This window comes from Saimiri boliviensis, chromosome 11 (assembly GCF_048565385.1).
Source record: "Saimiri boliviensis isolate mSaiBol1 chromosome 11, mSaiBol1.pri, whole genome shotgun sequence".
Classification (NCBI taxonomy): Eukaryota; Metazoa; Chordata; class Mammalia; order Primates; family Cebidae; genus Saimiri; species Saimiri boliviensis.
Genome location: NC_133459.1, coordinates 22,072,341 through 22,098,885, shown reverse-complemented (window position 1 = coordinate 22,098,885; position 26,545 = coordinate 22,072,341). Strand labels below are relative to the sequence as shown.

The window sequence follows — 26,545 nt, the reverse complement described above, 5'->3', positions numbered from 1 at the left end:
CCCATGAATAGGTAGAGAGGACAGGTAGGCAGTAGGCCCTCTCCACCGGCACTCAGAAGGAATCTGTAGTCCCAGCTACTCGGGAGGCTGAGGCAGGAGAATCACTTGAACCAGGAGGCAGAGGGGTGCAGTAAGCTGAGATTGCGCCACTGCACTCCAGCCTTTGGAGCGAGTAGAGAGATCTATGCCCTCTACCACCTCCTGTTCTGCTTTTACTTCCTCTTCAGCCAAGCTCTGTGGATGCACATTGTTAACACTGTGTAATGTCAATACTTCTGTTTTTTTGAGACAGGGTCCTGCTGTCACCTAGACTGGAGTGCAGTGGCATAATCACAGCTCACTGTAGCCTTGACCTCCCAAGCTCAAGTGATCCTCTCACCTCAGCCGCCCATGTAGCTGGGACTATAGGTGTGCCATCAGACCTGGCTAATTTTTGATTTTTATAGAGACAGAGTCTCAATATGTTGCTCAGGCTGATCTTGAACTCTTGGCTCAAGCAATCCTCCTGCCTCCATCCTTCACAGTGTTGGGATTACAGGTATGAGCCACCATGCCTGGCCCCATCTTACCTGTTTGAACCAGTTTCTAATTGCAAGATGGGGTTACCAGGGTTCCAAGTATAACAAGGGACAGTGCCTGGTTCCCTGCAAATGCTGAGTTCCCTCCCTCTGCTCACAGAATTCTTTCCCCCCGAATTTCCCCTTTCCTCATCCTACTATGTTACCAACAGTAATTCAACATCCTTTAAGGCCCAGCCCAAGGATACTGTTAAACAGCCTAAGAATCAGCATTTTCTAACTTGTTTTCCCTGACACTGTAAGTAAAGAAGATACAGTATGTGGAGGGTTTTTTTGTTTGTTTTTTATTTAGATCTGGAATTTTCATTTTCATATAACTTATCTAATTAAAATATTCATCTTGGTAGTTACCACAAAAAAGTAACATAGAAAATTGTATTTACATTTTGGGACCAAAATACAAATGAAGAGCAGGATGACACCTTGCTCCTTTCCCTCCCACTTCCCAGAAAGAAAAAGCCCCAAGAAACTGCTCAGTACACCAAGGATCACAAAGGGGTACTTTGTAATTTGGTGATTTGTATGTAGTGTAGCACAGAAAAAAAATTGCACAACTTTTTCCACAAATGAGACCAAAGGTTCAAATTCATCCTGTGTCTGCTCTGCAGCCATTTCAGTAAGCTAGGCAAGGAGGTCATTTAGAAATTGGGATTTTCCGCTTTCCACTTTCTCTTCGCACCAAGTCACATCCCTGATGCAGATACTCTTGGGGGTGGGGAAAAGATCTGGCTCTATGCAAGCAGGGTTCATCAAGAATCTTTATGTGCCAAAATGGATACTGACATTGATATGAACAAATCTGTCTTTTCTTTCCTCCCTGCCCAAAGACTCCTAATAAGGGAAATTAAATCATACACAACTGAATCTAAGATATGAAAAACTGGTTTCAATGACAAAGACTTGAACACCCAGTTAAGAAACAAATTCAAGGTGGTAGACACCTAGAAAAAGCTATTCTATGCAGCAGACATCTGGCACCTGACCCAAATGTTCATTTGGTTTCAGGTATGAGGCATTCTAATATTAATTATTTGTGGGGCAGGTTAGGGATAGGGGTGGAATGGTGGTGCAGGTGACCAAGAGAAATAATGCTTTACCCAATTCAAAAACAAATAGCAAATTAAAACACAGCAACATTTGTGTCCTGTCTCAGTAGCACTCTGCACAGCAATACACACTGAACAATGTTGGGTTTCTGCTGCACAGACTTCCTGCATTGCTCTGGAATTCAAAGTTGGCCTAACTGAGGGTCTCCAGATGTTACAAAAAACACTGGCTCTGTATCCTGGGCTTTGAGAAAACTTGTCAGGCTGTCACGCTTCCCATCCCCAGTCTGCCTGTCAGGCTCCTAAAGGAAGCATATGTCAAATGTATGGCATCTACCTCCACCTAGGTCACAACCAAGCAGGTTTCTACTAGATTGGTGTTCCTTGACAGCCAAGAAGGGAGCTGACACTGCCCTCCTAAATTCTGATCTTGCTCCTGTGTCAACTGGAACTTGATGGATGCCATGTGGTTTCCCCCATCCTGATGCTGTGGCTCAGACACTCTCCCTAAGCTGGTCCTTCCCTCCAAATCCTGCCTTAAACCAAGGTAAAAAATGCTTCAGCAGCAAAGTTCTCTTCCCAAGCCAACGGTTGTGTTCTTCCAATCACATGATCTTACCTTTCAAATAAAAGGCAAACCAATTTCCAACATAGCATTACAACTTTTAAAACCACTCACTTCTCACAGTGATTCACAGAGAACAAGAGATTAAAGTGGTGTCTTAAAAGACAATCTCTAAAGCTGCATTCAGGGCTACAAAAAGCCTTGCCGTGTGTGTGTTTTTCTTCCATGCTGTTGAGGAAAAGGAAAAGTAGGGGAGTGTGGGGAAAACCCTAAAATTTTCCATCAGAAACTGGAAACTGTACAACCGGGAGGTGGGGAGTTCTGTGCGTATCAGTCTCCCAAGGTTCCGGGTGTTCTAGTGAGCCTCAAAGAAAAAAAAAAGCTGGAGACTCACAAAAAGGATGAGGGAAAGGCTCCAGAGCTTTACAAAGCACCTCCCTTAACAAATACCAGTTAGTGAGTAAGAAAGAGACGCGCCTGCACAGGAACGTGCAGAGACCCTGGGGAGGGCCTGAGGTGGGAGTCCACCAAACACCCCATTGCCCCACTGAGGCTCCCTTGGGGATGGGCAGTCTGGTGCTCATTCCTCACCCTACACGCAGCAAGTACCATGCAGGCTCTGGAGATGCCCAGTCCTCTGTCTGGACCAGAGTCCACTCAGGAGCGCTGAGCTGGGGCAGGAGAATGGCTTTCACTAGGCTTTCATCTGACTTTAATAAAGGACCTGGAAGATAAAAGGCTAAATGTGTGGTAGAGGACAAAACAAGACATAACAAAACCAAACCTGGGGGAATAATATAAATACAATCTGGGGGCAATATTTATTAATTAAAACTACATCTTATAGTTTACAAAGATGCTAATGAACAACAAAAGTATAAATGACCTTTAAAATCCTCAGTGAGACAGAGGTTTCACATCTTCTTCAGAATTCTGAAGTGTGCTCCAGGCAGGGAGGCAGGGTTGTGACACGCAGCTTCCAGGGGCAGCACCTGCAGACGGCAGGACTCGGAGACCAAAAGGATCCACAAAGCAAGACTCCAGTCTCCTGTAGAATTCCATTCCCAAACCCTCACGGTCCTTGTATTCCTGCCCCGCCCCCACATTCCATTTCCAAGACAAGTCCTCAGTTTATCGTCGGGAGAATCTGTTCTTGAAAGCTTTAATTGTCTTGGCCATCATTGGGGCAATTTCTGTGAAAAGAGAAATGAGGCAGCTGTCTCTGATCTATGGAAGCTTAGACATATCCCCAGTGGTTAACAGTTAAAGCCAGCTCTGCTACTCTTAGCTGTGCAACACCAGGCAGAGATACAAGTAGTAACTATCTGCTCTGTTCACACTGTAATAAAAGCAACAGCACAGAGCAGACACTTTTGGAGGACATGCCAGGGGCATAGCAACCACTCTCTCCAAACATCTGCACCAAGGCTCAGAAAGCATGGCCAACTTGCCCACGGTTGTATAGTAAGGGGCAGAATTAGAATTCAATTCTTGTCAGAAGTTTAAAAAAATTTTTTTAGCCGGGCGCGGTGGCTCAAGCCTGTAATCCCAGCACTTTGGGAGGCTGAGGCGGGTGGATCACAAGGTCGAGAGATCGAGACCGTCCTGGTCAACATGGTGAAACCCCGTCTCTACTAAAAATACAAAAAAATTAGCTGGGCATGGTGGTGCGTGTCTGTAATCCCAGCTACTCAGGAGGCTGAGGCAGGAGAATTGCCTGAACCCAGGAGGCGGAGGTTGTGGTGAGCCGAGATCGCGCCATTGCACTCCAGCCTGGGTAACAAGAGCGAAACTCCGTCTAAAAAAAAAAAAAAAAAAAAAAAGCCGGGCGCGGTGGCTCAAGCCTGTAATCCCAGCACTTTGGGAGGCCGAGGCGGGTGGATCACGAGGTCGAGAGATCGAGACCATCCTGGTCAACATGGTGAAACCCCGTCTCTACTAAAAATACAAAAAATTAGCTGGGCGTGGTGGCGCGTGCCTGTAATCCCAGCTACTCAGGAGGCTGAGGCAGGAGAATTGCCTGAACCCGGGAGGCGGAGGTTGCGGTGAGCCGAGATCGTGCCATTGCACTCCAGCCTGGGTAACAAGAGCGAAACTCTGTCTCAAAAAAAAAAAAAAAAAAAAAAAAAAAAAAAAAAAAATTTTTTAAAGAAAGGGTCTCACTCTTTCACCCTGGCTAGAGTGCAGCAGCGCAATCACAGCACACTGTAGCCTCTACCTCCTAGGCTCCAGAGTAATTGGGACTACAGGAGTGTGCCACCATGCCTGGCTAATTTATTTTCTGTAGAGTCAGGGTCTCAATATGTTGCCCAGGCTGGTCTTCATCTCCTTGGCTCAATCATCCTCCTGCTCCAGCCTCCCCAAGTGCTGGGATTACAGGTGTGTGTAAGCCATGGCACCCCGGCCCTTGCCAGACTCTAAAGGCCATACTCAGCCATAACTTTGCCTCAAAAATAGCCAAATCAGTAAACAGCACGTCTACCCCAATCTGTCCAGTATAGCAACAGGTCTAAGGTGGCTATGCAAGTACTACCTAAGGCGGGCCAGCCCGCCTTCTGAATGGTTAATCTGAGCAAAGCTGCAGCTCGAGCCAGGACTCCTACCCTCCCATGGAATTAATACAGAATAAGAGTTCCCAGCCGGGCGGGGTGGCTCAAGCCTGTAATCCCAGCACTTTGGGAGGCTGAGGCGGGTGGATCACGAGGTCGAGAGATCGAGACCATCCTGGTCAACATGGTGAAACCCCGTCTCTACTAAAAGTGCAAAAAATTAGCTGGGCATGGTGGCACGTGCCTGTAATCCCAGCTACTCAGGAGGCTGAGGCAGGAGAATTGCCTGAGCCCAGGAGGCGGAGGTTGCGGCGAGCCGAGATCGCGCCATTGCACTCCAGCCTGGGTAACAAGGGCGAAACTCCGTCTCAAAAAAAAAAAAAAAAAAAAAAGACTTCCCTTAAATTAGGACATCCCCTTAGGATACTGGGGATAGTCTATGGTAATAAAGTTAACAAAACAGACCCAACTAGATATAAAGAATAGATACTTGGCAGGGTGTGGTGGCATGCCCATAATCCCAGCACTTTGGGAGGCCAAGGTGGGTGGATCACCTGAGGTCAGGAGTTCAAGACCAGCCTGACTAACATGGTGAAACCCCATCTCTACTAAAAATACAAAAATTAGCCAGGCGCCGTGGCACATGCCTGTAATTCCATCTACTTGGGAGGCTGAAGCAGGAGAATCACTTGACCCCAGGATGCAGAGGTTGCAGTGAGCCAAGATTGTGCCATTCCACTGCAGCCTGGGCAACAAAAGAATGAAACATTGTCTCAAAATAAGTCAATAAATAAGTATTTGGAAGCTAGAGTTATAAGGTTATAGAAACTCAGTAAGATGACCTATCATTTAGCTGTTAACATTAGTAATTATGAACATTGTGGTATTGCCTAGAGAAGTAAGTTTACGTTTGGGTGTAAAAGAAGAGTGCCAGCTGGGTGCGGTGGCTCACACCTATAATCCCAGCACTTTGGGAAGCTGAGGCTGGCAGATCACTTGAGGTCAGGAGTTTGAGACCAGCCTGGCTGACATAGTGAAACTCCATCTCTACTAAATACTAGCTGGACCTGGTGGTGGCCACCTGTAATCCCAGCTACTAGGCAGGCTGAGGCAGGAGAACTGTGTGAACCCAGGAGGCAGGGGCTGCAGTGAGCCAGGATTGTGCCACTGCACTCCAGCCTGGGCAACAAAAGCAAAACTTTGTCTCAATGAAAAAATAAACAGAGTGCCCAAATGGTCACTCACAATGATATTTATTTACTTACTCACAGTGTCTCACTCTGTCGTCCAGGCTGGAGGGCAGTGGCACTCCAACCTCTGCCTCTCAGGTTTCAAATGATTCTCCTGCCTCAGCCACCCGAGTAGCTGAGATTATAGACACATGCCACCATGCTGGGCTAATTTTTGTATTTTTAATAGAGACAGGGACCATGCCTGGCCAGATTATTATTTTCCATTTTCACTTTTTTTTTTTCTTTCAGAGACAGGGTCTCACTGTCACCTAGGCTACAGTGCAGTGGTACAATCTTGAGTGTCTGCAGCCTTGACCCGCTAGACTCAAGTGATCCTCCCAATTCAGTCTCCTGAGTAGCTGGGACTACAGGTATGTGCCATTGTGCCCAATTAATTTTTTATATAGAGAGGGCCCTCATTACATTGCCCAAATGGTCTTGAACCCCTGGGTTCAAGGGATCCTCCTGCCCCAGCCTGCCAAAGTGCTGGGATACAGGCAAGGTCTCACTATAATTATTTGAAAAAAATACAGTTGCACCATGGATAAAGCAGTGGGGAAGGGGACTGACACTCAGCCCAGCTATGTGCAAGGCATCGTGCACACGCAACATGCAGCACACAAACCGGAATACAGTGAACAATGACACTCAGGGTTCAAAAGCTAGTTCTCAAACAATATTTGAGCAGGAACTCCAAGTTACTTACTCTTCACAGTGGGTTTCCTAGGATCATAGGAAACAGTGCTGCTGACCACTGGTGCCAAGTGGGCACTGCTGGTGCTTGGGCCATCATAGGCCGGCTCCTCGGGGCTGGGGTTAAAGCTGTTGCTGCTGGCGGAAACCTGGCTGCTTCCCGTGGGGTACGGGGCTGGCTTAATCCTGCAACACAGACAATGCTGGTTAGCCATGAGCACAAGAAATCTGCCCTGAGCATGAACAGCCTGAAGCTGGCCTGTGTGAGGCCGACTCACCCTGTCTGTGGCTTTGACCAATAGACCCTAGCACCCTGGATTCTGGTGGTGGCTCAGAGATGTCTGCATTATCCCTTCAGAATAAATGATAATCTCAAGTAACTTTTCACTGTTTTGGTGTAAATCTGTATTTTGAAAACGATAATGTGGCTCAGACAAAATAACAATCATTGCAGAAATGTATTTTTGGTTTAAACGGGGAAAGGAGAAGCATAAGGGAATGTTTCCTATAAGCCAGGCTTTGCTCTCCATTTAGTCTTGACTTCCCTAGGGCAGGAGGCTTGCATCTTGCACTGCAGTCCAAGAAGCGGAGGCTCAGGGAGGTCAAGTGCTGAGCTGATGAGGTCTGGCTCCAGAGCCCACAATCTGCACTGCCTTGCTTTCACCAAAAGCCAGTTGCTTCCTGCTACTGTGGCTTCCTCTAAGGGTTGATAGCATACAAAAGCCAGGTAGAAACAGAGATCTTACTTGATTTTCTCAGGGACAGCTGCTCCTCCAGTTCCAAACTTTTCCTGCCTCCTCCGGACATCACGAGGTGGCTTGGCCACAGAGTTGACAAAAGCCATCTTTGCTTGTCGGCCTGTGGAATTATGGAGATCAAGATCTGCCTTCTTGAGCAGAGATGCTACTATTAATTAAATAATCCACTGCCCTGAAACCCCACTGTAGGGTATCCTGGGCTGTGGCAGAAGAAACGCCCACCCTGCCACCTGAGGTAGGGCCAGCAGTCCTACACCAGCCAGAGCCACCAAGACCCTGCTACTGACCAGAACACTCATCCCACCGGCTCTTCCCCAGCTCTCCCGTCTCTGTTACCTTTGGGCTTATTAGCATGAGCAGATTGGATATTCTTTGTTAGTACTCGTAGCCGCTGCTCTCGGGCATCCTGAAGCCGCAGGTACATCTCTCGCCACGACTCGTACTCTTCAGGTCTTTCTTCCTTAAAGTCTCGGTGACAATGAACTTTCCATAATTGATCTGTTTCTTCAATTAATACCTGACACCAGAACCAGGACATCATTTATGTACAAGCACTCTTCCTTTTTTTTTTTTTTTTTGAGACAGAGCCTTGCTCGGTCACCTAGGCTGGAGTGCAGTGGTGCAATTTCAGCTCACTGCAACCCTTGCCTCCTGGGTTTCAGTGATTCTCATGCCTCAGCCTCCTGAGTAGTCAGGACTACAGACACGTACCACCATGCCCAGCTAATTTTTTATATTTTTAGTAGAGATGGGGTTTTGCCATATTGGCCAGGCTGAGTCTCGACTCCTGATCTCAGGTGATCTGCCCATCTTGGCCTCCCAAAGTGCTGGGATTACAGGCATGTCACTGCACCCGGCCCCATATCTTTCTTTAATTACCTAGGAATGACCAGTTTCCTAATGACTTTTTGGTCTTTACAGTAGTAGTTTTTTTTTTTTTTTTTCCTGAGATGGGAGTCTGGCTCCCATAGTGCAGGCTGGAGTTCATTGGGGCAATCTCAGCTCACTGCAACCTCCACCCCCCGGGTTCAAGCGATTTTCCTCCCTCAGCCTCCCCAGTAGCTGGGATTACAGGAGTGTGCCCCATGCCCAGCTAATTTTTTTTTTTTTTTTTTACTGGAGACGGGGTTTCGCCATGTTGGCCAGGCTGGTCTTGAACTCCTGACCTCAGGTGATGCACCTGCCTTGGCCTTCCAAAGTGCTAAGATTACAGGTGTGAGCCACCACTCTTGGCAATCTTCATAGTAGTAGTATGTTAAATACCACAATTCTAGGAAAAAAATAACTCACTAAATTTTAAAAATGCTAAGTGTGAGGCACTATGCTAGTTGCTTTTGGTGGCTGTGACAGAAGACAACACAAAAACTAGTATAAGATCAGTCTTTTTCCTCTAGAAAATGAGCAAAGGATAGAACAGGGATCAAGTTAAATCAGGTGCTTCCCAACACTATGCTGTGATGGGAAGGAAACAACCTGAGAAGAATGTTACGTTACTGGCCGGATGCAGTGGCTCATGCTTGCAATTCCAGCACTTCAGGAGGCCAAGATGAGAGGATCACTTGAGGCCAGGAGTTTGAGAGTCCATCTCTCCAAAAAATAAAAATATTAACCGGGTGTGGTGGTATGTGCTAGTAGTCCCAGCTACTTGGGAGGATCACTTGAGCCTAGGAGTTCAAGGATGCAGTGAGCCATGATCAGGCCACTGTACAGCAGTGTCTAGGCAACAGAGGTAGACCCTGTCTTCCCCCATCGCCAAGAAAAAGGCGTTAGGTTATAGAACTCTCAGAATTAGAGACAGCTGATACAATCAAATGCATATATCCACATCATAAGGAGGATTTCTGGATAGATCTTGATGTCTCTTAAGAGACATCCAGCCTACCAGATGTCAGAGTGTCAACACAAAGTACTGTCCACCCACTGGGTCCCAGCTGCTCTGCTGCCAGAATTCTCCCTTGACCTTCATGACTAGGCAAGCTCAAGGGAGGCATTAAAAGTGTTTTTCTTCTCCCTTTGAATCCCACCCTGATCCTAGCCCAAGAGGCCCACTTAAGATGCCAGGAGCAAGTGCTAATAACATGCTTGTTTAAAGGCCCAGTGGCAAACCACATATACCCAGAACCGTGCTGTGACTACTGGTCTGCCCTTCAGCCACAGGCAGTCACAAATTTCTGGAGGCACAAGTGAGAAAACTGCCCTCTTCCCATCCAAACAGAATACTCACGTGGTTGTATTCCTCTATGCGATACAGCTGATCAGGTGTACACCTCTCCAAAACGGGTTCAAGAACAGAGTATGGGACTCCCCCCACTTCAAAGATTGCTGCAAATAAATCAAAGGTGAAGGCACTGAATAGCAGCCAAGCCACCCGGTGATAAGATCAAATGCTACAATGTGCTTGAGAGCTAAAGAGAAGCGTGTGACTTACAATCAATGTTGTTTTTTAGTACTCGGATGCATTGCTGGTGCAAGGTCATCATTTTGGGTAGATAGGCACATTTGGAACCAGAATACACCTGCATCTTAGAATTCATTCTGCGCCCAGTAAATCCAGCTTCTTCTTCTTCCTGGGGTGAAGAGAATGCTATAGGGCAAGAAAAACCCAACAGGAAATTACAAAAGGCCCTAAGTGATCCAGTGAAAACTCTCCTTCTACCCACCTTAGCCCCCACTTCCCTTTCCCAATGGCAATCAATGCTACAGTTTCTTTTTTTTTGTTTGTTTGTTTTTTTTTTTGGAGACGGAGTTTCGCTCTTGTTACCCAGGCTGGAGTGCAATGGCGTGATCTCGGCTCACCGCAACCTCCGCCTCCTGGGTTCAGGCAATTCTCCTGCCTCAGCCTCCTGAGTAGCTGGGATTACAGGCACACACCACCATGCCCAGCTAAATTTTTGTATTTTTAGTAGAGATGGGGTTTCACCTTGTTGACCAGGATGGTCTCGATCTCTCAACCTCGTGATCCACCCGCCTCGGCCTCCCAAAGTGCTGGGATTACAGGCTTGAGCCACCGCGCCCGGCCCTACAGTTTCTTTTAGATCCTTCCAGAGACTTTAAAAATAAGCTCCTGTAATCCCAGCACCTTGGGAGGACAGTGGATCATCTGAGGTCAAGAGTTCAGGACCAGCCTGGCCAACACAGCAAAACTCCATCTCTGCTAAAAATACAAAAATTAGTCAGGTGTGGTGGCAGTCGCCTGTAGTTCTAGCTACTCAGGAGGCTGAGGCAAGATAACTGCTTGAACCCAGGAGGCAGAGGCTTCAGTGAGCCAAGATGGAGCTACTGCACTCCAGCCTGGGCAACAGAGGGAGACTCTATCTCAAAAAAACAAAAACAAAACCAAAAAAGCAAATGTCTTATTCCTTTTAAGCCAATTAATCAATAACATATGCATCTTAGAGATCATTCCATGTCAGCGCATAAAGACGTTCTACTTTTTTTTTTTTTTTCACTGTGGCATAGGATGCCACTGTGTAGATGAACCGTGATTTATCTGTTAGTTTTCTGCTGATGGACACTTATGTGGCTTCTAGTTCTTTTGCTATGAAAGTTAGACATTTTTCTTTCAGACAAAAATCACAGTGGCCGGATGTGGTGGCTCACACCTGTAATCCAAGCACTTTGGAGGCCAAGGCGGGTGGATCACCTGGGGTCGGGAGTTTAAGACCCACCTGACCAACATGGTGAAACTCTGTCTTTAAAAAAAAAAAAAAAAAAAAAAGGAATAGGTAACAAATAGAATAAAGGGCTGCTAATAGCAGCATCAATTTACTGAACAATTACTATGTGATAAGCCCAGAGCTAAAAGGCATCACTTTTGAATTCACTAAACTGAGCCCTACAGGGCAGATACCATTATAACTCCCATTTACCCATTATATAACTAAGGTCCAAAGAAATTAAGATATTACTCAAGGTCATATAACTTTTAGAAACCAGAGCTGGCACTCAAACACAAGCCATCAAACTTCAGCGTGTATGCACTTAGGAAATACACCAAAAATCTGATGGTATAGTGATAGAAGTTTTTTGTTTTGAAACAGTCTTGCCCTGTCACCCAAGCTAGAGTGCAGTGATACAAGCTCACTGCAGCCTTGAATTCCTGGGCTCAAGTGATCCTCCCACCTCAGCCGACGGAGTGGCTTGGACCACAGATATGTGCCACCATGCCTGGCTATTTCTTTTGTAGAGATGGCATCTTGCTGTGTTGACTAGGGTGGTTTAGAACTCTTTTTTGGTTTTTAGCCAGGCGCAGTGACTCAATCTCATAATCCCAGCAATTTGGGAGGCTGAGGCAGGCAGATCACGAGGTCAGGAGATTGAGATCAGCCTGGCCAACATGGTGAAACCCCATCTCTACTAAAAACACAAAAATACAAAAATTAGCCAAGCGTGGTGGCATGCGCCTGTAGTCCCAGTTACTCAGGTGGCTGAGGCTGAGTGAGACCCTATTTCAAACCTTTTTTTTTTTTTTTGAGAGGGGAGTTTCGCTCTTGTTACCCAGGTTGGAGTGCAATGGCGCAATCTTGGCTCACCGCAACCTCCACCTCCTGGGTTCAGGCAATTCTCCTGCCTCAGCCTCCTGAGTAGCTGGGATTACAGGCACGCGCCACCATGCTCAGCTCATTTTTTGTATTTTTAGTAGAGACGGGGTTTCACCATGTTGACCAGGATAGTCTCGATCTCTTGACCTCGTGATCCACCCGCCTCGACCTCCCAAAGTGCTGGGATTACAGGCTTGAGCCACCGCGCCCGGCAACTTTTTTTTTTTTTTTTTTTTTTGAAATGGCGTTTTGCTCTTGTTCACCAGGCTAGAGTGCAATGACTCACTGCAACTGCCGGCTCCCAGGTTCAAGCGATTCTCCTGCCCCAGCCTCCCAGGTAGCTGGGACTATAGGCATGCCACCATGCCTGGATAATTTTTGTATTTTTAATAGAGATGGGGTTTCACCATGTTGGCCAGGCTAGTCTCAAACTTCTTATTTCAGGTGATCTGCCTACCTCGGCCTCCCAAAGTGCTGAGATTACAGGCAGGAACCTATAGCGCCAGGCCGGCCAGTTTAGAATTCTTGGCCGCAAGCAATCCTCCTGCCTCAGCCTCCCAGAGCGCTGGAATTATAGGTGTGAGCCACTGCACCCTGCCTTGAATGAATTTTTAAATCTTTTTTCCATTAAGAAAAAAAAAATTATAGAAAATTACCTTTTCGCTTTGGCTGGAAGGAGGATATCAGCTCAAGGGAAGGCAGTGGACGGTAATTGGCCTGGATTGCGGGTAACGGGAGGTCTGGCAACACCGGCAACACATCAGGCACCTGCAGGGGACAGACCCCAGGGAGAGAGTCAGTGAGTACGAGCACAGCTCCCTTTCCCACAGGCTATTCCCAGGAGCATTCACTGGACATCTGCACAGGAAGACCCAGGCCTGGGGGGCCACAGTCATGTCTGATGACGCCTCAGTCAGGAAATAAATACAGATGGGCCCATCACCACAGAATAATGCTGGAGATTCTTATTTGGGGTACAATCTACCCTGACAACCAGTGAAGCCCAGAGGAAATTACCGCAAACTGAAAATTCAATGGGTCCCCTAAAAGCGAGGTAAGGAAAACAATGACAGGGCGATCCTCTGAGCTTTGCAGGGTCCGGGGCTCTGGGTGGGAAGCCAGTACGGGGCTGAAGGGGTTACCTTTCTCTGCTTGACTGAATCGGCTCCAGCCGGCTGCACCTTCTCTGACTTGGTTTTGTTCACCTTAGGTAATTTCTGAACTGAGTCCAAGTTTTTACTAGTGCTTTTAGAGTCGTTTTTTTTAAGTCCCTTTTCTCCAAGTGCTGTGGCTGAAGTTTTCACAATCTTTTTCTTTTTCTTCCGGGGCTGGTCATAGCTGAGGTAGGATTCAAAAGACATGGTGGGCTGCTCAAACTCATCCTCCATATCTGTCTCCTCAACTTTAGGGAGGGAGCCCAGTGACTTTCTATCCGAGTTAGTCTTTGCTTTCCCTTCTTGAGTCTTTAGGTTGTTAGAGCCCTTCTCTTTGACCTTGGGCAACAGGTCCCCTGCTCCTTTTCCTGCATCGAAGCTGTCCAGACCTTGCTTGCTTTTGTCCAATCTGGCTTTCTCCGGGTCTCTGTGCTTCGGCTTTTTCAGGTGGTTGTCTGAAGCAGCTTCCGAGGCGGGCAAAGACCTCTTCTTCAGGCTGCTGCCTTCTCTGTCCTTCTCTTTCTTTATGCCACTAGAGGGCGGTTTCTCCCGAGCACTGTCCCCCGAGGGCGGCCTTCGGTTCTCCTCTTTGGAGAGGCCCTTGTGTGATTTCTCTCTGCTCACCACAGAGGCCTTCTCATCACTCTTGGCATCCACAGGGCGTTTGTCCTTGTGGGATTTGTGCTCCTTGTTTTGACTCACAACCCCTTTCCCGTGGGGTTCACCCAGGTGTCGTTCTTGGCTGGCCCCCAGTCTGTCCTGAAAGGCATTGCTGTGGCCTTTCCCAGGCTTCTGGTGTGAAACAATGGGTTCCTGGTCCTCCTCCAGAGATCTATAGTGGTCCACATACATCTGATGAGGACTGGTACAAGATGGAGGGGACTGAACGTGGCCGTAATCAGAAGACTCCGGGTCTGAAGAGTAAGTTGGTGACATTCTGTGACACCTCTTTCTGTCATCTCTCCTCTCATGACTGTGAGACACTCTGTGAGGTCTCTCGAGCTCTGAGAGTTTCCTGTGTTTCTTCTGTCTATGATCAGGGCTATAGGACCGGCTCCCCGACGCTTTCCAGGTTTCTTGGTAGTCCCCCTCCATCTCCTCCTTCTGCAGGACATCTCGAGGGCGCTTTCGGGAACTGCTCTTCTCAAAGTCCTGTTCGTCGGGCTCAGTGTTTCTAAAAGAAAAGAAAAAGCAAACAGAGTAGGTCTAGGAATTAAATCTTGCTTATTGAGAGACAGTCACAGAACCTGAACTCACAGAAGAAGTGAAGATGAAGAGTTAGAAACAACAAGTGGGTTACACTTCAAGATATTCAAGTCTTAAAACCGGGTAAACCCAAATGAGAACGGTGAGTTTAACTACAAGATGCAAAGAGGATCAAATATCTCATATACAGGAAAATGTGAAGATTTTTAAAACATGGGGATCTTTAAAAACATTTTAATTTGTTAAATAAAATGAGGGCTGCTAATGACCGAGTTCACAACTACAAAAATGCCATTTAAGGAGCGGTTAGAAAGAAAACATACCAAGATGTTTATAATGTATGTCTTTGCATGACAGAAATAGGAAATTTTGATTTCTATTTTTAATATTTTCTAATATTCTACAATGATCATGAATTATTTTTATAGTTTAACTAAGGCAAAATAGTTTTTGTTTCTGGTTTTGGTTTTTTTTTTTTTTTTTTGAGACGGAGTTTCGCTCTTGTTACCCAGGCTGGAGTGCAACGGCGTGATCTCGGCTCACTGCAACCTCCGCCTCCTGGGTTCAGGCAATTCTCCTGCCTCAGCCTCCTGAGTAGCTGGGACTACAGGCACACGCCACCATGCCCAGCTAATTTTTTGTATTTTTAGTAGAGACGGGGTTTCACCATGTTGACCAGGACGGTCTCGATCTCTTGATCTTGTGATCCACTCGCCTCGGCCTCCCAAAGTGCTGGGATTACAGGCGTGAGCCACCGTGCCCCGCCAAGGAAAAATAGTTTAAGAAGGCAAAAGAGAAACAATAAAGAAAAGCTTTTCTATCTGTAAATACTTTGAGTACCCAATTTAACCATGAAATTGAAGAAACCTAAAGAGAAATGTTCTTACCGTTCCACAGGAACTAGCTTCTTCCACTGAGCCACTAGGTCCCTGGCAAAGCTTCCAACATGCTCGTGTTTTCGCAAGCTATTTACCGTTTTCCCAACCCCAGTCTCCTGCAAATTTGACAAAGTAATTGTTAGAGGGGTCTGGAACTAGGCTAATGTTTTTCTAAAGAAATAAGGCCTCCTACCTTGAGAGACTCAGTAAGCAATACTTCCTTCCTAAAACATACCCTGCAAATCCTAACACTAAATTACCTTGTGCCTACGCCCCAAATCTCTAATGACACAACGTAGTAGAGCTACCGAGTTCAGAGAAGGAAAAACACTTGTAGAACTTTAATAACAAGAGTGATTAGGGCAGGTGTTAGGCATTAAGATAAGAGCTTTGCATACATTTCTGAATCAGTCTTTACAATAACTTTTTTTTTCCCTTTAATTTTCCAGGTGGCACTGAAGGAATACAATAGCTCTTTGAGGCAGGAATCAGGCCTTTTTTACATAGGAACAGCTCAAGTCTCAGAGCTCGTATTTGGATCTTGGACGAGCTGAGGCCAAAGTCAATGTTCTTTTAATCCTAATTTTGAAATAGAAGTCACATGACAATAGACACAATTTTAACCGGAAAGTGGTTTCCAGAACATTCCATAATATCGTGTAACCATTATAACTATCTAATTCCAGAATATTTCTTTTTTTTTTTTTTTTTTTTTTTGAGACAGAGTTTCGCTCTTGTTACCCAGGCTGGAGTGCAATGGCGCGATCTCGGCTCACCGCAACCTCCGCCTCCCGGGTTCAGGCAATTCTCCTGCCTCAGCCTCCTGAGTAGCTGGGATTACAGGCACGCACCACCATGCCCAGCTAGTTTTTTGCACCTTTAGTAGAGACAGGGTTTCACCATGCTGACCAGGATGGTCTTGATCTCTTGACCTCGTGCTCCACCCGCCTCGGCCTCCCAAAGTGCTGGGATTACAGGCGTGAGCCACCGCGCCCGGCCCGAGAATATTTCTATTACCCTAAAAAGAAATCCTGCTCCTCCCAATTCCCCTAGTCCCTGGCAACCACTGATCTACTTTCTGTCTATGGATTTGCCTATTCTGGACATTTCATATAAATAAAATCAGACAATATATGGCCTTTTGTGTCTCGTGTCTTTCACTTCCAAAGCCCATACTTGTAACCTTACTCTACAAACTCTCCAGTGAGAAGGGAATGGGACATTGTTATATAGTATTTAAAGTCACACAGTTCTTACCGCAAGAATGTCTACTGTAATAGGCAGGGTGGAGAGTTTCTTCAAATATTTCAATAGCTGCAGAGAAGAAAACATTAGTTTCAATAGTCATACTCACTGCAACAAATAATATCTGATTAAGTGCTTAGTGCTAAGCATTTACAGTAATGAGTATAACTATTATCCCTATTTATAGTAATAAGTTATATCTCTATTTTACAAATGTGAAAATAGGCTCATAAAAGTTATGTTACTTGTCCCAAGATGCAAGTGGGGCAAGATTCACTCAGGTCTGTGGCTTTAGATTCCCTGCTTTCAACCACTGTGCTACACCGAGCAGAAATAAGATGCAGAGAAGAGAATCAAAACTTACCAACTCTGATAAAAGTCATCAACAACTATCATTTTTGCTCTAGTTTTGACAGAATTTATGGGAAAGGTAACAATTTTAGGAGAATTACCCATGGACCTGGCACAGAAGAAAGTAAAGGAAGAAAAGGCCCCTACAGGAAAAGACCATCGTGTTTCCAGAAGGGCCACAGTATTTAACAGAATCATTTTTCTTCTATATAAGTGGAAAGCCAAGAGCAATTTCGAATTGCCAGAATCAGAGCTTTGATGTTAATGGTTAACAGTGGACACAAAATGCCTGGGTAGATTAGAAAACTGATCTGGGTTTGACCACATTTCCTTCCTATAGTCCCTAAAACTAGGTCAAAATCAGTATAGCAGAGGTGTTAAGATGGAGTTCTGGGCCGGGCGCGGTGGCTCATGCCTGTAATCCAAGAACTTTGGGAGGCCGAGGTGGGCGGATCACAAGGTCAAGAGATCGAGACCATCCTGGCGAACATGCTGAAACCCTGTCTCTACTAAAAAATACAAAAATTAGTTTGTCGTGGTGGCACGTGCCTGTAGTCCCAGCTACTCGGGAGGCTGAAGCAGGAGAATTGCCTGAACCCAGGAGGCGGAGATTGCAGTGAGGCAAGATTGCGCCACTGCACTCCAGTTTGGCATCTGGTGACAGAGCAAGACTCTGTCTCAAAAAAAAAAAAAGAAAAGAAAAGAAAAGATGGAGTTCTGGGCTGGACACAGTGGCTCACACCTATAATCTCAGCACTTTGGGAGGCCAAGGCAGGCGTATCACCTGAGGTTGGGAGTTGGAGACAGCCTGACCAACATGGAGAAACCCTGTCTCTACTAAAAATACAAAATTAGCTGGGTATGGTGGCGAATGTCTGTAATCCCAGCTACTCAGGAGGCTGAGGCAGGAGAATCGCTTGAACCTGGGAGGCAGAGGTTGCGGTGAGCCAAGATTGCACCATTGTACTCCAGCCTGCGCAACAAGAGTGAAACTCCACCTCAAAAAAAAAAAAAAAAAAAAAAGCCGGGCGCAGTGGCTCACGCCTATAATCCCAGCACTTTGGGAGGCTGAGGCAGGTGGATCACGAGGTCAAGAGATCGAGACCATCCTGGTCAACATGGTGAAACGCTGTCTCTACTATAAATACAAAAAATTAGCTGGGCATGGTGGCGCGTGCCTGTAATCCCAGCTACTGAGGAGGCTGAGGCAGGAGAATTGCCTGAACCCAGGAGGCGGAGGTTGTGGTGAGCCGAGATCGCACCATTGCACTCCAGCCTGGGTAACAAGAGGGAAACTCTGTCTCAAACAAAACAAAACAAAACAAAACAAAACAAAACAAAAGATGGAGTTCTGGAGTCAGAAACAGGCTCCAGGCTTCACGGTCTGGCTTTGTAACTTCTTTTTTTTTTTTTTTTTTTTTTGAGACGGAGTTTCACTCTTGTTGCCCAGGCTGGAGTGAAATGGCGCATTCTAGGCTCACCACAACCTCCGCCTCCTGGGTTCAAGCAATTCTCCTGTCTCAGCCTCCCAAGTAGCTGGGATTACAGGCATGTGCCACCACGTCCGGATAATTTTTTGCATTTTTAGTAGAGACCGGGTTTCACATGTTGGCCAAGATGGTCTCGATCTCTTGACCTCGTGATCCACCCTCCTCGGCCTCTCAAAGTGCTGGGATTACAGGCGTGAGCCACCGCGTCCGGCCCATAACTTCTTGATGGGTGATCTTGAGTGAGAAACCTCCCCCAAACTTCAGTTACTTCATCTGCAAAATAGGAACTTGGTCTTGTCTCTACTTCACAAACTATGAGGATTCACTGAGACAAACCATGTGCAGTCCTTAGTCATAGTGTCTAGAACACTATGAAAGCTCACTAAATACTTATCATTTCATTCATCGACTGACAGCTTTCAACGTTCTGCCCTTGATCTTCTCCCAGATATGTCAGCCAATTCCTACTTGCTCTATTTCTTACAAAAGTCATGACTGGCCACACCTTTGTCTAGGAAATGTCTATGTGTATCTATCTTACTTAGCATACAAGGAGTGCTTCAAAGTATAAGTAGTTTAAAATAGATAACTGCGGCTACCTTTACATTTAAATATTAGCTAACAAGATCTGCTCTTTCGCCACATGTGGCCCGGGCTATAATTAGTATACCGTATTGCTATTAGGTGGAATAACAAGTCTGTTTTTCTGGTCATTCTACTTCAATCATGACTTAAGACGGTCACTAGGCAGAGCAGTTGGATCATAATCTTGTTTGAGATCAAGTAAGAGGCCAAGTGGCCTATCTAGGGAGTTTTACCTTCGTAGCTGAGTGAAAAATTATCCTCCACTTCAAATCCTATCACCACCATCATCCAACTCAGGAAAAGTTGTGTCTCTTGCCACCCGAACTATGGGTGCAAAGACTAATGCCAATTACTTCATTCATTTAAAGGAAAATTCTGAATCACTGAAAAGGTCAAAAACAAGTGTTCTCTCCTAATGCCATTCCCTGGAAGGCGTAGGTTGGGAACATTCATGTACCATCTGTTGTGTGTCAGCTACTACACTAAGTTCTTAGGTGTGTTACCTTATTTCATCCCCACTAGCCAACTCTATAAAGTGGATCTCATTCTCCCCATTTTACAGATACTGCAACTCAGCCTAATCAGGTTAGGTAACTTGCGTAACAAGCTGGAAAGTCAAATGTGTCTACTACCGTATGTAAAGCCAGGAGAAGCATCCACCGTCAGAACACTGTCTTGGGAAATAGAGCAGCACCTCATATACTTCTTAGCACACTTGCATCAAAGTAGAAAAATTCCTCCTGTGATGTCATTAGACAGTTCAGAACCCGCATAGTAAAGGAGGTTACCAAGGGGACAAAGGTGTCCCAGGACCTCTACAAAGCCAACCTATGAAGACAGGGCTGGAAGTCATTGTGGGTGTCTTTATCCCAAAGCCTAGCACTAACTGGAAGAACAAATGCTGTCTTTCTGCTTTACTTTGGGTTAACAGGGGGTGACTTAAAAGCAGATAAAACTAAATAAAACCCTCAAGATTTTCAGACTCATTTAGTCTAACACAAGAGAAAAAAGGACTTCACTACTCCATTTTTAGTCAATTTCAAGAACGAACAAAGCAGTAACAAGGCAAAGGCACACTGGGCATCCTCAGGTGGATGGAAACTTGCTGTTATCAAACAAGGTACCAACTGTGGAGCTTGTAAGAAGTGATAACAGGCAATTGAGGAATATCAAACATTTATTTGCACGGTGCATGTTTAGGCATCTCAGTTGTCCCCTGCACACTCCTTCAACCCAAAAAGCAAAAAATATTTTTAATGGGCTGAGCACAGTGGCTCACGTCTGTAATTCTAGCACTCTGGGAGGCCGAGGTGGGTAAATCATGAGGTCAGGAGTTTGAGAACAACCTGGCCAAAATAATGAAACCCCGTCTCTACTAAAAATACAAAAAATTAGCCGGGCATTATGATGGACGCCTGTAATCCCAGCTACTCGGGAGGCAGAAGCAGAGGCAGGAAAATTGCTTGAAACCGGAAGGCAAGAGGTTGCAGTGAGCCAAGATTGCACCACTGCACTCCAGCTTGGGCAAAAGAGCAAAACTCCATCTCAAAAAAAAAAAAAAAAAAAAAAAAATTAATGTCACCTGCCATCAAACTGTTCTTGGTAGTTTTCACAGTCAAAATGTAACACAGGATAGGTAACTTTTTGGGGGGGTTGGGGAGATGGAGTTTTGCTCTTTTCGTCCAGGCTGGAGTGTAATGGTGCCATCTTGGCTCACTGCAACCTCCGCCTCCTAGGTTCAAGTGATTCTCCTGCCTCAGCCTTCTGAGTAGCTAGGATTACAGGTGCCCGCCACCACACCTAGCTAATTTTTGTATTTTTAGTAGAGACAGGGTTTCACCACATTGGCCTAGCTGGTCTCCAACTTTTGACCTCAGATGATCCGTCCACCTTGGCCTCCCAAAGTGCTGTGATTACAGGCGTGACCCGCTGCACCCAGACCACTTTTTTTTTTTTAAATGGAGTTTTGCTCTTGTTGCCCACACTGGGTGCAATGGCACAATTTTGGCTCACCGCAACCTCTGCCTCCCAGGTTTAAGCGATTCTCCTGCCTCAGCCTCCTGAGTAGCTGGGATTATAGGCATGTGCCACCACACCCAGCTAATTTTTGTATTTTTACTAGAGAAGGGATTTCACCCTGTTGGCCAGGCTGGTCTAGAACTTCTGATCTCAGGTGATCCGCTTTGGTCTCCTAAAGTGCTGGGATTACAGGTGTGAGCCACCGCACTCGGCCTACGGACAGGTAGGTAACTTTCATCAGCCATGAACCATGAAACATAAAAACAGAAACCAAGTGGCCCTAGCCTGCTAATACCTTCTCCCTCAAGTGAGCCAACATGATAGATGAAAAAGTGAAAACCGAGTTACAGCAATGTCTAATACCAGAAAATCCACGAACATAGGTGTGGAATCAAACCCTTGGCTAATAATGGTTTGAAAGCAAGATCTGGTTGCAAATTCAACAGTGCTATATAATCATCTTGCAATTTCACATACAACCTGTAGGAGCTTGTTAGGTTACCAGGAGGTTGAGAGGAACAAGGCCAGCATGCCAGCTTGCAATTTTCCCTCTGCAGTTAGCTCATTTCTGAATGCTGACTATTATGCCCTTTGCAAAAATGATCTCCCAACATTTTCTCATCTTTATAATGCTCACTTCAAAATGCAATGCCAGAAGTTCAGGGTGATTTTCTATCTAGAAAGAGTGAGCCCAAATCCTCACACACACACACAAAATAATAATAATAATAATAATAAATTAATAGTTCAACTAGGTGGAACTAATTCCTAATTTTATTTTTCATGCAAATTTACCAAAAGAACTACTTCCAAATCTAAATTCTGGTTTCAAAAAAAAATGACTGTAGATACTACATATAACTTTTTTTTTTTTTTTTTTTCCTGAGACGGAGTCTCACTCTGTCACCCAGGCTGGAGTGCAATGGCGCGATCTCAGCTCACTGCAACCTCTGCCTCCCAGGTTCAAGCGATTCTCTTGCCTCAGCCTCCTGAGTAGCTGGGATTACAGGCACGTGCCACCATGTCCAGCTAATTTTTGTATTTTTAGTAGAGATGGGGTTTCAACATCTTGGCCAGGCTGGTCTCGAACTCCTGACCTTGTGGTCCACCCGCCTCAGCCTCCCAAAGTGCTGGGATTACAGACGTGAGCCACCGCACCTGGCCCAGAACTTTTTTGTTGTTGTTGTTGTTGTTTTGAGAGTCAGTCAGGCTGGAGTGCAGTGACGCGACGTTGGCTCACCGAAACCTCCACCTCCCGGGTTCAAGCGATTCTCCTGCTTCAGCCTCCTAAGTAGCTGGAGTCCCAGCTACAGGCGCTCACCACCAGCTAATTTTTGTATTTTTAGTAGAGATGGGGTTTCAACATCTTGGCCAGGCTGGTCTCGAACTCCTGACCTTGTGGTCCACCTGCCTCAGCCTCCCAAAGTGCTGGGATTACAGACGTGAGCCACCGCACCTGGCCCAGAACTTTTTTTTTTTTTTTTTTTTTTGAGAGAGAGTCAGGCTGGAGTGCAGTGATGCGACATTGGCTCACCGAAACCTCCACCTCCCGGGTTCAAGCGATTCTCCTGCTTCAGCCTCCTAAGTAGCTGGAGTCCCAGCTACAGGCGCTCACCACCAGCTAATTTTTGTATTTTTACTAGAGACAGGGTTTCACCATGTTGGCCAGGATGGTCTCCATCTCTTGACCTGGTGATCCACCTGCCTCGGCCTCCCAAAATATAGGGATTACTGGCGTGAGCCACCGTGCCCGGCCTAGAACATTTTTGTCTGACAGAAATAAAGAACAAATAGGGGATAATCATTACATGGCACTGCTTTAAGGTATCAAACGTCAGTCACAGCTCTTACAGTGTTTAGAAAAACCAACTAGTACTAAAAAATAATGACCACTTATTAGATGTTCACAAAGGGTTACTGTAAAAAGAAACGTGTAAATATGCCTGACCACTAGGTACTGAAGCTGCAACAGAAAATATGGCACAATTGAAAGCATTTAAGTTTTCCCAGACTTGTAACTAAAATGGCTTCCTGAAGAAGTGAATCTTCAAGCTAAGTATGAACGAGGAGTGTTAAAAAGTCTGATAGTGAGAGGCTGCGTACAGCCTTCGAAACTGGAGAAACCCTACCTCCAACAGGCTAGAACAACGTAAGAGAAAGTGGCTCTTAAAGAAAAAAAAAAAAAAAAAAGACAGACAATTGGTATCTTCTGAGTACTGACTTCGAGCCTGGTACCTTAGCCTTTCAGGTTAGTGCTAGGAAGCAGCAGGTGAGGAAGAAGCTCAGCAGAGCAGTTTCGCCACGGCCCTGGCGCTCCCTCCACGACTCCTTCCACCAGGACAGAGCTCCAACTCCTAGAACTGCCCGCCGCGGCCAGAATGATGACAGAGATTGCCAAACACATAAGTGCTTTCATTGATATATTTCCACTTAAAAAATCCTGACAGCCGAGTTCAAAACCAGCCTGGCCAAGATGGTGAAACGCCGTCTCTACTAAAAATACAAAAAATTAGCTGGGCGTGGTGGTAGGCGCCTGTAATCCCGGCTTCTCGGGAGGCTGAGACAGAGAATTGCTTGAGCCCAGGAGGCAGAGGCAGCAGGAGCCGAGATCGCGCCACTGCACTCCAACCTGGGCGTCAGAGCAACTCAGTCCAAAAACACAAAAACAAAAAAAAAAAAACCCTGACAGTCACGAAACGCTGTCCTTGAGACCATGGAGAAGCGGGTGACAGAAAGATGGAAAGGTACAAGAACGCGTTTACCTTAATGTTCAGTTTGTACAACGAACAACAAAAACTAGTTAACTACAATTAAAAATGGTTGCCCATCACTAGAACAACGAAAAACGGCAGCTCTTACCTTCCTATCAACGACCAAAAGGAAACCTAGCTGCGACTTCATCCCCGGACCCCTGCCTCTTCAATGCCAACCTAAGTTTTCAGGAGTACGCCGAGGTGACGCGAAGCTTTATTTGGTTTTGAAAGGGATTCAATGAGAACGCGAAAGGTCCACTGATAGCCAGCGGGCGAGCAGTAAGCGCGGCTCGGAGAGGCGCGGACCCCCCGGCCAGCCCGGGCTCCGCCGCGTTCGGGCGTCCCGTCTCCTCCCCGCGGCCAACACGCACCCGCTGGGGAGTCCGCGCCGCTCCGCGGGGAGCCGGGCACCAGCGCGGGCACCGGGCGGTCAGCGAGGCGGCGGCCAGCGCCCTCCCAACCCGGGCGCGCTCTCCCGCAGGAAACAGCTGGCTCGGGACGCCACGGGAGCGCCTCCGGGAGGGAGCGCAGGGCACGCGGTGTCCGCACCGGGCGCGCCCCCGTCCCGGGCCCGGGAGAGACGGGGAGCGGCCGGGGCCCCGCGTCCCGACGCCCGGCGTACGGGGTCCCAGCGCGCGGGCAGCGGCCAATGGCCGCGAACTTCACGACCCCAGCCCCGCGGGGCCTGGCTCAGGGTCCCAGCCCCCGAACCCCACCGCGCCCGGGCCCGCGACCGTTACAGGGCCCGCACCGACCCAACGCCCACCCCGCTCCGCGCCGCTCCGTCGCTCACCTTCTTAGGGTCCGGGTTCGCGGCCAGGCGCGCCTGCAGCTTCTCCACAACTTGGAGCGCCGACTCCGCCGCCATCGCTGTCACTGGCGCGGCCTCCTCGCCGGAACTGGGCTCGCGTCGCGTCCTCGGGCCGCAGCTCCGCCCTCCGTGCCTCCCCGGCGGAGACGGAAGCGCGCCTGGCCCCTTCCGGGCCTCGGCCGGGGGGTGCGGGGGACAGCGGGCGGCAGGCTCCGCCCCCAGGGCCCGGTCCCCAGCGGCCACCCGGCAGCCGCGCACGCCTCGCGCCACGGGCCCAGGTGTGCGCGCTGGGAGCCGGGGGCTGCTCAGGACGCACGCGCCTCCGCCTCCTGCACCCCCGCTCCCGCTGCTCGCGTGCCAAGCGCAAGCCTGGAAGACCTCTCCGGGGTCTAGTTAAAGAAGGAATGAGGCCACCGCGCCAGACACTGGCTTTATAAATCCCAACTCCTTCCCCGGCCCGGGGCTTAGCCACGCCCTAATTAACACCTGTCAGGGGTCCCGGGCTGGTACCCGCCCTAGGAGTCGGCAGGTATCCGCGGTAGCAACCACCCTAGGCTGAGCGCACAATGCGTCAGTAGTTAGACTATCTTTTCCAGCCTCAGTACAACTTGATGAGACGAGTTGTATGATCTTCATTTTACAGATGAGGAAACTGAGGTTCCAGGAGACCAAATTAACATGGAGGTGGCCCCAGAACAGGAAAAGAACTGAAAATGGAACCTGAATCTAACAAACAGGTCCGGGAACTGAGGCCCAGAGAAAGGGATTTGTCAAAACCTAAACAGCTTAGTTCCTTCCATGAGGCAAATAGCCCATGTGTCTTGTTTTCCCCACAGTGTCTGGCACACAGGCACCAAATAAATATTTCTTTTTTTTTTTTTTTTTTTTTTTTGAGACGGAGTTTCGCTCTTGTTACCCAGGCTGGAGTGCAATGGCGCGATCTTGGCTCACCGCAACCTCCGCCTCCTGGGTTCAGGCAATTCTCCTGTCTCAGCCTCTTGAGTAGCTGGGATTACAGGCACGCACCACCATGCCCAGCTAACTTTTTGTATTTTTAGTAGAGACGGGGTTTCACCTTGTTGACCAGGATGGTCTCGATCTCTTGACCTCGTGATCCACCCGCCTCGGTCTCCCAAAGTGCTGGGATTACAGGCTTGAGCCACCGCGCCCGACATAAATATTTCTTGAGTGGAAGGATGGATAGATGGATGTTTCCTCTGATGACCTGCCAATGAGCCATAGGGCCTGAATCAGAAAAGCCCAAGATACCATCCTTCAGGCCACCTACTCTCATCCTGTCAGCACTAAGTTTTACCATATTACTAACATTACTACTAAAAAGAGAACTAAATAGTTGCAAACTGACTTAAAGTACCAGCATTGATTACATCTCATTTGATCAGATCAAAGTAGATCCCAATCAGATTTTCAGCAGCAAACTGGCAATGCACCTAGCCTGATCTCTCCTTCAAAGCAGGAAAGCCCAGAGATTCTTCCAGATTCCAGCTCTGGAAGAAAAAAAAAAAAACACCTTAAACACAAGTTGTTTCTTCGAATGAGCTTTCGTTCACTCACTATGCTGAAGAGCCCTCCTCCCTACCATGTCCCCGGTCCTCCATCTGGTGCCCCTCTCCCTCTTCCCTAAGCAACTGACCACCTTTTCAGGGTGTAAATGGTCAGTTTATTTACCTGTCTTGCCACCTGGCTGTTTATTTATCAAGTATAGTAACCGACCTGTCCAACTTTGAATGTCTGCCACCTAGCATCATCTAGACCTTATAATCAGCATTGGATATAAAGTCCATACAACCCTAATCTAGCATTAGATATAAAGTCCATACAGGACTATGCACTTGGTGCCCTAAGGCTCATCTGAGGGATGTTGTGGAAAAGACATTGAAACAGGGTATGAGAAAACTTTGATTCTAGTCCCACAGTAGCATTTCTCTCCTCTGCATAGCAAATACTCACACATTTTATATTCTTCCCTTTTTGAAAATGGAGCACCACATAATGGAATACAGGCTGGCTCTTGAAACAGAATTGCTGAGTAATTGGCCTGGCACATACTCAGGACACATGAAACATTCT

At 47.1% G+C, this 26,545-nt stretch overlaps 1 protein-coding gene across 1 annotated transcript; it reads right to left on the bottom strand.

Moving 5' to 3' along the window:
* Window positions 1-2,991: 2,991 nt before the first annotated feature.
* ELOA (elongin A) lies at window positions 2,992-24,579 on the bottom strand. Its single transcript, XM_039474554.2, has 11 exons — window positions 24,437-24,579; window positions 16,458-16,514; window positions 15,210-15,316; window positions 13,105-14,290; window positions 12,619-12,730; window positions 9,850-10,005; window positions 9,646-9,743; window positions 7,758-7,938; window positions 7,410-7,521; window positions 6,677-6,849; window positions 2,992-3,382 (listed from the first exon to the last, which is right to left on the bottom strand). The coding sequence occupies exons 1-11, from the start codon at window positions 24,509-24,511 to the stop codon at window positions 3,321-3,323; spliced, it is 2,319 nt and encodes a 772-aa protein (XP_039330488.1). The 5' UTR covers window positions 24,512-24,579; the 3' UTR covers window positions 2,992-3,320.
* Window positions 24,580-26,545: the final 1,966 nt, after the last annotated feature.

Excerpts from the sequence above, each read along its gene's own strand:
- ELOA (XM_039474554.2), bottom strand. The coding sequence starts at position 24,511 with ATGGCGGCGGAGTCGGCGCTCCAAGTTGTGGAGAAGCTGCAGGCGCGC. Across the intron at positions 16,515-24,436 it reads CGAACCCGGACCCTAAGAAG|CTATTGAAATATTTGAAGAA; the intron begins GTGAGCGACGGA and ends TCTTCTCTGCAG. Across the intron at positions 14,291-15,209 it reads AAGCTAGTTCCTGTGGAACG|AAACACTGAGCCCGACGAAC; the intron begins GTAAGAACATTT and ends CTTTTCTTTTAG.